The 9,500-nt window shown below is 48.3% G+C and overlaps 1 protein-coding gene across 2 annotated transcripts in view; it reads right to left on the bottom strand.

Moving 5' to 3' along the window:
- Nucleotides 1–956: 956 nt before the first annotated feature.
- The window catches only part of Flt3 (Fms related receptor tyrosine kinase 3), a 75,274-nt gene continuing 66,730 nt past the window's right edge, over nucleotides 957–9,500 (bottom strand). For both annotated transcript variants that reach the window (XM_087577606.1, NM_001415752.1), the window contains 5 exon segments: nucleotides 8,443–8,565; nucleotides 4,700–4,811; nucleotides 4,238–4,337; nucleotides 3,007–3,112; nucleotides 957–1,524 (listed from right to left, as the gene is read on the bottom strand). In XM_087577606.1, coding sequence (XP_087433732.1) covers nucleotides 1,387–1,524; nucleotides 3,007–3,112; nucleotides 4,238–4,337; nucleotides 4,700–4,811; nucleotides 8,443–8,565 — 579 coding nt within the window. In that variant the 3' untranslated portion in view covers nucleotides 957–1,386.

The following is a 9,500-nucleotide window of genomic DNA, read 5'->3' as shown; positions in this document are numbered from 1 at the left end:
TAATGAGATCTGATGCCCTCTTCTGGTGTCTGAAGACAGCTACAGTGTACTCATATACATAAGATAAATAAATAAAGCTTTAAAGAAAGAGAAAGGACGTTATTGTTATCACAAAAGCTAATTACATTGTGTAGAGACAACCTAATGATATAGACAAGAAGTTCTTGCACGGAGGAGACCTGGTGCTTACAAGGCACAGTGCCCCCCTCAAAAGGTCAATCCTTAAGAAGAGGGAACTTACAGCAGCTAAGAGACACATTAGCGTAGCCACTCTCAACCTGAGGGTTGTGACCCCCATAGCGATCGCACATCAGATGTTTAAGGTTATGAAGCAGCAGTGAAACCATGTGATGGTTGGGGTCAGCACAACATAAGGAACTGTATTAAAGGGTCTCAGCGTTAGGAAGGTTGAAAACCGCTGCCGTAGAGGGATAGAGGCTTGAGAATCTGGTGAAGCTGGGCACGGTGGCACAGCCTGGAATCCCAGCACTCGGGAGGTAGGGACAGGAGGACCAGAAGTTCAAAGTCACCCTCAGCTACATAGCCAATCTGAGGCCAGCCTGGGACACATGAGATTCTGTGATGAAAAGGGACAAAGTAAGGCCAGTTTACAAGCCCATGGGCTGGAGGCTGCTCAGTTTCAAAAGATCCATAGCGAATGGGTAGGGAAGGGAGTTACAGAGAACAGAGCAGAGGTGGCACCCGCAGGCCTCAGCCTGTCGGACTCAGGATGCTTTAATACTCGGGTGAAAGAGCTGGCCTTCTGCCAGGTACAATGACTCATGCTTTTAACCTCGGGACTCGAGGCAGAGGCAGGAGGATCTCAGGTTTGAGGCAAGATCCTGTCTCAAAACCAAATACCACCAAGGATGCACCTGCTCAAGAGAAAAACAGGAAACCTCACGTATGGATGAGGTCATGAGCTTAGAGTTCCAGTAAAGGACCAAGAACCAACATTTCTATAGTAGAAAGTTTATTTCCGTCCATAAAATATATCACTAAGCAGATGAAAAAGTTACATATTATTTTAAAACATAGATTTTTTTTAAAAAATCATATTTAGCTTCTCCTTAGCAAAAATGAGTTTGTTTTTGTTTTATGTATTTACAGGAATATACTGTATTTCCGATACATGGCTTTCCCCTCAAGCCAGCCTGGAAAGGTCTCCAGGGCAGGCAGGCTCACCAGTCAGCCTCATTATTGTCTCTTCTGCCTGGGCGAGGAGCGGTTTGGTCTTATAGAAGTCACTCTGGAGTAATGGCAGACAGCATCTAGAGAAAAGTCCAGCAAAGAAGCAGCAGCCGGCAGGGTGCTTCCTCTGAGGTGAAGCTAACCTTGGCTCTGCGATCTACAGCCTGTCTAGGGGTGGCGGGGTCCAAGGCCTCACTAACTTCTTTCTCTGTGAGTCTTCTCCTGAACCTGTGGTGATGGCGGCTCTGAGCCTGCCTCTCTGCTGGCAGGCCGCCTGTTTTGGTAGATGGCTGGGTGCTCCAGTGGGACATCGCCGTCCATGTTCTGATACATCTGGAAAAGGGGAGAGGCGGCAAGGGTGACTGGCTGAGCAGGACTCCCCTGTGTGCCAAGAGAGCACAGTACTTAAACGAGCCTTGCTCTTATACAGATCGTGAAATAGGAACTTAGGGGCTGGGGGGAGAGGTGGCTCAGTGGTTGGGAGCCCTTACTGCTCTTGCCGAGGACCTGGGTTTGGTTTCCAGAGCCCGTGTCAGGTGGCTCATGATTGCCTGTTACTCCCACTCCAGGGGGATTCAACGCCCTCTTCTGTTTTCCGAGGGTCCCCATACACAGTAATACACATGACTGAAAAATAAAATAATCTTAAGAATATAGGACTATGAATTAGGGTAGTTTCCGGGGCTTGCTTTCAAGTTTTATTTACTGTATGAGTATGAGCGTGTACCTGTTTGTCAGTATGTGACTACAGTGCCCTCGAAGGCCAGAAGAGGGCGTTGGAGCTCCTGGAGTTGGAGTTATAGGTGCTTGTGAGCCACCAGGTTCACTAGGAAATGAACCCTGGTCCTCTGGAAGAGCAGCCAGTGCTCTGACCACCGAGCCATCTCTCCAGCCCCTCCCACGGGTTTTGTTTTTTCCTGAAATAACAGCCACTCATTTTAATGAAAAGTAGGAAAAGCGCAGATGGCAGAGGGCAGACGGCATGTGCTTTACAGAACTGTCATCCTGCAAGATGTCCACATGAAAGTGGAAAGTAGCTTATGCTACTCGAGACGATAGTGATGGAAACAGGACCTGACTCTGGGCTCTGAGAGTTCAAGGCTCTACCCTCGGTCCAGCTCATCTGCAGCAGCCCTCTTCTGTGTTGGGGGTGCTAAGGAGGAGGGAGGCAACACCAAGTTGCCTCAGGATCCAGTTGCTCTAGGATCATTTACCTTTTTGTAACCTATTTTACAGATGGGAACCCTGAGGCCAAAGTAGAAACTTGCTACCATTCACATCCTCGAGGAATGGGCAGCAGACATGGAATGGGTCGTGGGGCTTTGGGCCAGAGCCCTTCCCATTCACACCCACCCTCACGCAGCTGAGAGGAGCCCATGCTCAAGTGTCACGTTGCCTTAGAAAAGGCCAGTGGCCATTGGGGTTGGGGATTTAGCTCAGTGGTAGAGCGCTTGCCTAGCAAGCACGAGGCCCTGGGTTCAGTCCCCAGCTCTGAAAAAAAAAAAAAAAAAAAAAGAAAAGAAAAGAAAAGAAAAAAAGAAAAAAGAGAAAAGGCCAGTGGCTCCTGGAGGAGTTAAGGTTTATTTAGGTGTCCAGTCCTTCACTGGACCCTTAAGAACTTCTAACTTATTAATCAGTTGGATAGAATCTCAGGAAAGCCTCCGCCCCCAAACCCACACAAGGACCACACAACTGAGGAAGGGTGACCAGTGGGAGGTGAGAAAGACAGTGTGTGCCACAACCAGATCTGGGTACAGGGCTGACACTCACGCATCTCCTTGGGAACGGTTCCCATCAAGTCATGCCTCTACATACCGCTGCTTCTGCCTCTGCGAGCTGACAGCCTAAAAATGACGTCAGATTGGGGAAGGATGGCCGCTTCCTTGAGTCAAAAGCCCAGCAGGATTGCATTACAAAGTATCTGTGAGAGAGCAAAGCGGAGGCTGAGGGGAGGTGAGAATGAACTCAGCCACCGGCAGGGAGCCCAACACCCGCAGTTCACACCCAGGGTAGCATCTGCTGTGTGGGACAGACTGGGAACTGTGGGAAGCTCTGTGGGAAGCACAGACTAGAATTTGTACCACACCAGAGAATGAGATGTGAGGTGAAGTCAAACCCTCAGGTACGCAAGCAGAGGAGTGGAGTCCTGGAGTGCTGCCTAAGAGGGCAGCAAGGCTACCTGAAGCAAACGACATTGTTTGTTTGTTTCTTGTCTCTCCTCTCCTCTCTTCTCCTCTCCTCCCTTTCCCTCACCTCCTCCTCTCCTCCTTCTCCTTCTCCCTCTCTCTCTCTCTGTCTGTCTCTCTCCCTGTCTCTCTCTCTCTCTCTCTCTCTCTCTCTCTCTCTCTCTCTCTCTCTCTCTTCTAGTCTTGCTATTAGCACAGGCTACCCTACAGCTTCATGCCTAACCTCTGGAGTATTGGGATTATAGGTAAGTGTCCCCTCACCCCTATTTTTCCAAGATAAGGTCTCACTACACAGCTTCGGCTGGCCCCAAACTTACTCTGTAGACCAGGCTGGCCTCAAACCACAGAGATCTGTCTGCCGGCCTCAAGATTTCTCTGCTTTTTAAAAATCAATCAAGGGGTGGAGAGATGACTCAGTGGTTAAGAGCACTGACTGCTCTTCCAGAGGTCCTGAGTTCAAATCCCAGCAACCACATGGTGGCTCACAACCATCTGTAATGGGATCTGATGCCCTCTGCTGGTGTGTCTGAAGACAGCGACAGTGTACTCATATACATAAAATAAATGAATAAAGAAATAAGTCAATGCTCAGCAGTGCAGTAGGAAAGTGGGTGTTAACCGGATGTGGCGGTGCACGTCTTTAATAACAGCTCTTAGGAGGCAGAGACAGCTGGATCTCTGAGTTTGAGGCCAGCCCGATTTACAGAGGGAATCCCAGGACAGTCACTGATACACAGAGAAACCTTGGTTCAAAAAGAAAACAAAACAAAAAGAACACAAACGAAAACACCCAGCAAGGTTTTTGTTTTTGTCATGCACGGTAAATGTCTGACATCCAACCCCAGGCTGGTTCTACTCACATCTCTTCCGTAGCATAGAACGGCTGCTCCATTTTAAATCCACTCTGAATCAGTTTATAGAAGTTAGCATCGACAGGAATACCGGGGTAAGGGTTCACACCTGAGAAACACAGGCGCTCAGTGGGGTCTGGCAAACATTGTCCCTCCTACTTGTTTACATAGTATACATTCTGTCTGAAAACAAGCAAAGAGAATCCCCCAGTGCCAGACCCACCCTGTGCTGAGGGCTGCAAGTGGATCCAGAAGTGCCCAGGCCTCCTAGTCAATTCCAGAGGGTGGGAAAGGCAGATCTCAGGTGTCGGCAAGTAACAGTGGTCACAGAAAGCAAAACCAGAAGCCTGGAGAGCAACTGGTGGTTCACTCGCCCTCTGGCTTGCAAGGTAAAGGGGTGCAGGCGGGGTGCAGGAGGAGTGGGAGACACAAAGCTGGAGCCCAGGGAGGTCTGCAGGGTGCTGCACTTACCCAATGAAAATATCTCCCAGAGAAGGATGCCGTAGGACCAGACGTCACTCTTGATTGTATAGATCCCTTCAAACAAGCTCTCAGGTGCCATCCACTTCACTGGCAGCCGTGCCTGTGTAAGAGAGGTTGGTGAAGTTCCCACATGCGGGCTTGTAGAGTTTTTAAAAGTTTTTTGTTTGTTTGTTTTTAATTTTATGTGCACGGGCGTTTCGTCACATGGTAAGTGTGCCACATGCTTGCAGTGCCGGAGGATGCCAGAAGAGGGCGTCAGATCCCTTGGAACTGACACTCTAGAGCGACTGTGAACTACTACATGGGTGCCGAGGACTGAACCTGGGTCCTCAGCAAGAGTGGCCAGTGCTCTAACCACTGAGCCACCTTTCCAGCTCCTCTTTGTTGTTAGATGATAAAATTCAAAACCTGAGGCCACTTTTAAAAAAAAAAGACGATTTATTTGGTGTTTTGCCTTTATGTATATCTGCAAAGGTGCTGCATCTCCTGGAACGAGAGTAACAGACATGTAGGTACTGGGGATTGAACCTGGATCGGCTGGAAGAACAGCCAGCGCTCTTAACCATTGAGTCATCTCTCCAGCCTTTGTGAGTTTTTGTTTTATTTATTTATTTACTTATTTACTTATTTTTGTTTTTCAAGGGAGGGGTTCTTCATGTAGCCCTGGCCGTCCTGAAACTGGCTCTGTAGACCAGGATGGCCTCAAACTCACAGAGGTCCACCTGGCTCTGCCTCCTGAGTGCTGGGATTAAAGGCATGGGACACCATGCCCAGCATTAGATGACAAGATTAAGAACACTCTTTTTTTTTTTTTTCTTTTCTTTTTTTCGGAGCTGGGGACTGAACCCAGGGCCTTGTGGTTGCTAGGCAAGCGCTCTACCACTGAGCTAAATCCCCAACCCTGATTAAGAACACTCTTAATACTTAATACGAAAAAGTAGATTTTCAGAAATGTTTCTTATCTATCTATCCATTATAATCTTTATCTATATTAACATCTGTCTAATTTGCCCATCTATCTACCCCTGTCTGTCTGCCTGTCATCTATCCTATCTGTCATCTATCTGTCTGTCATCTATCTATCTGTCATCTATCTATCTATCATCTGTCTGTCTGTCATCTATCTATCTATCTATCTACCTACCTATCTGTCTGTCATCTATCTATCTACCTATCTGTCTGTCATCTATCTATCTACCTATCTAGCATCTATTTTTCTGTTTTGGGAGAGGGTCTCACTTTGTAGCCCTGGCTACATAAAGAAGCAGAACAGGGCCTCAAACACACAAACCCACCTGCCTTTGCCTCCTGAGTGTTGGGTTTAAAGGCATGGGCCACCACTCCTGGCAAAATACACTTCTTTAAAAGTCATCTTGGACACAGGTTTGTGCTTGGAACCGGCCAGTGCAGTAGCAATGCCTTTCATTAAGGAAGAGCTCTGTATCTGCTGGGAGGCAGACACGTTCAAGGCAATGCTCAGAGTCATCTGCCAGAGCTTTTCTCAGGACTGAGGAGAAGTATCATCCTCAAGGATGTGGCGAGGGACTTAAGTCGTCATGTCTAGAAATGACCGTAGGCTGCCCTCTGGGGCTTGAATAGCGTCCAGCAGTATGTGTGGTGGGGGCGGTTGCCAGTTTGCAGAATCTTTTGATTTGCATCAGGACACAGTGGTTAGTTAGTTCCCAGGAGGGGTGGGGGCACAGGGTTTTGTTCTGATTTGGTTCCAGCAGGAACCTTACCGTGTTTAATCTGACAGCTAAAGTTGAGCCCCAGAAGGAAGTCCTCTTTTAAATCCTATGCAAATGGAGTCGCTGAATGAATTCAGTCTGGGTCACCTGACTCATTAACAGAAGGGTTCTGAATGGAATTCACCTTCCCACAGGAGAGCCCACCCACCGGTGGGTTGAAAACCACAGCATCCCACAGAACAGACAGCGCACCATAACTGCGGCTACCCTGGCTGGAAACCGGTTCTAAGCCACCGGAGATGAAACTCTGAGTTCTCGCACGCATTTTGGGGGTAAAGGGCTCTGTCATTGATTTTATTGGTTTGTTTCCAGAAATTTAGGAAGTAAATTCAGAATCCTGTAGGAAGTCAGGAAGACACAACCGGGAGGGACACAGACGCAGGCTGCGCATGCTCACATCCGTGCGCGGAGAGCAACCGTGGGCAAGTTGCCTTTGCCTCCATTTCCCCTTCGCAGAGTGGATATTTTCAGAACGGAGTATGTAAACCGCCTGAGAGTGTTGAGCAGAGAGGAGGAACTGGAGCGGCCTGGGCTGCTGTTGCTCAGAAACAGGGATGATAATACTGAGACTCCTCCTCCCCCTCCCCCTCCCCCAGCACTGATTGAACGCACAGCCACAGACGGACTTGCGCCAAGGTGTCCTAATTCCTTCTTTTTCTTCCTCATTCTGAGGCTTGACTCAAAGCCTCGTGAAGGCCAGGCCAGAGCTGTACTTCTGAGCGCTTCCTTACTGTTCTTTTCCTTCCTTCTTTCTTTAAAAAAATTTTATGCCAGAGATACACACGTGGTAGTGGTGCACACCCTTAGCTCCAGTGCTGGGAGCCAGAGCCTGGCAGATCTGAGTTCGAGGCCAGCCTGGTCTACAGAGTGAGTTCCAGGACAGCCAGAGCTACACAGAGAAACCCTGTCTTGCAAAACTGAAAGAAGACAATGTATGTTTTTATTCAGGTGTTTGCGTGTGGACACTGGGAGAGGGTGTATGCCATGGCTCACAGGTGAAGGTCAGAGGTCAACTTGTAAGGATTCTGTCTTTTACCACCGTGCGGTTTTGGGGGCAACTCAAGTCCTCAGGCTTGGCAGCAAGAGCCTTTACCAGCTGAGACATCTCATTGTCTGTCTGCCTGTCTGCCTGTCTGTCTGCCGTTTATCATGTTCTGTCTATCTACCTTTCTTCCCTTTTAAAACACTTATTTTGGGGGGTTGGGGATTTGGCTCAGTGGTAGCGCGCTTGCCTAGCAAGCGCAAGGCCCTGGGTTCGGTCCCCAGCTCCGGAAAAAAAACAACACTTATTTTACTTCATCATACTTTAAACTTACTTTAAATTATGTGTAGGTGTGTGCACATGAGCGCTTGGATTACCCGGAGCAGGAGTTAAAGTTGCTTGTGAGCCTCCTGACGTGGGTGCTGGGAATCAAACTTTGTCCACTGGCAAAGCAGTACGTGCTCTTAACCACGGAGCCGGCTCTCAGGCCCCCTTTCACTCTCTTTGAACAAGCAAATTTCAGTCCTGTCTTACTTAGGTCTTCCTGCATTCTTCTAATAGTACCGGGATAACAAACGCTAATGGTTAACTACTGTGTCTTTTAATTTTATAGTTAATATCTGTGTGGGGCCTGTTCAGGAGGGGGAAAAAAAAAAGCCCGTTGAACATGTTAGCTTCTCTCATGATTGGAAACATAACTCAACAGCCACTTTATAGTTAAGGAAGCTGAAACAGGTCCGGCCTGAGTAAGAACATTATTTTTTTAGGTGAAGATCGCATGGCAACCCCTAATGGATCTGTTCTGAGTGGCTGGCCCCACAGATGTGTGGCTATTTTGCTTAGCATTTAGTGAGCACAGAACAATCTTTTCAGCCTAAATAAAATAAGCCCTGGGAGTCTTTCCCCACCACCCACCCCCCTTGGTGTCGCCATAAATCAAAACACGCATTACAGAGAGGTCAGATGTTTCCTGTGCTCATGACAAAAAGCAAACGGCTCACGTTGCCCCTGACGACGTAGCTGGAGTCACTCAGGATGTCTCGGGCCAGTCCAAAGTCACAGATCTTCACCACCTTCCCGTGGGTGACCAGTACGTTCCTGGCTGCCAGGTCTCTGTGAACACACTGGAAGAGAGAAGGCTGGGATGATATTGGCTGTGACTTCAGAGACTGAACTGGCTGGTTTTGTGTGTCAACTCGACACACGCTGGAGTTATCACAGGGAAAGGAGCCTCCCTGGAGGAAATGCCCTCATAAGACCCAGCTGTAAGGCATTTTCTTAACTAGTGATCAAGCGGGGAGGGCCCAGCCCATTGTGGGTGGTGCCATCCCTGGTCTGCTGGTCCTGGGCTCTATAAGAAAGCAAGCTGAGCAAGCCAGGGGAAGCAAGCCAGTGAGTAACATCCCTCCGTGGCCTCTGCATCAGCTCCTGTTTCCTGACCTGCTTGAGTCCCTGACTTCCTTTGGTGATGAACAGCAATGTGGAAGTGTAAGCTGAATAAACCCTTTCCTCCCCAACTTGGTTCTTGGTCATGATATTTGTGCAGGAATAGACACCCTGACTAAGACAGAGACTGTCACATATCCCAAGAACACTGGCTTATTCCTAAGTTACCTCAGTGGTAGTCATCTGAGGCATCTCTGGAGTCATGAGCAAAAGAAGTGCCAAAAGGGGCCTTCACTGAGTCCCAGAGAACCTTCTAGCACTGGCTTTCTGTGCGTGAGTGTGAAAACAGAATCTCTTCTGGATATAGAACCAGCTTTAGGAATAAAATTGTATCATGTCTGACAGGCTTGGTGGTGCAGACCCATAATCTCAGCACTGGGGAGGCTGAGGCAGGAGGATGTCCAAATTTGAGGCCAGCCTGGACTACAAAGAGAGGTTGTGTGTGTCTCTAAGTAAATAAATAGATTAATGTCAAAGAAAGTATTCAGGAGAAGTGAGTTTTGGGGGGCGGGGCAAAGAGATGACAGCTCAATAAGAAAAAAACATTTACCACATGAGCTTGATGTCCTGAGTTCGATTCCTGGATCCCACAGTGGAAGAATTAACTTCCAAA

This window comes from Rattus norvegicus, chromosome 12, assembly GCF_021556685.1.
Source record: "Rattus norvegicus strain SHRSP/BbbUtx chromosome 12, alternate assembly SHRSP_T2T, whole genome shotgun sequence".
Lineage (NCBI taxonomy): Eukaryota > Metazoa > Chordata > Mammalia > Rodentia > Muridae > Rattus > Rattus norvegicus.
Note: the sequence above shows the minus strand (reverse complement) of the source record. Positions and strands in the feature narration are given on the sequence as shown.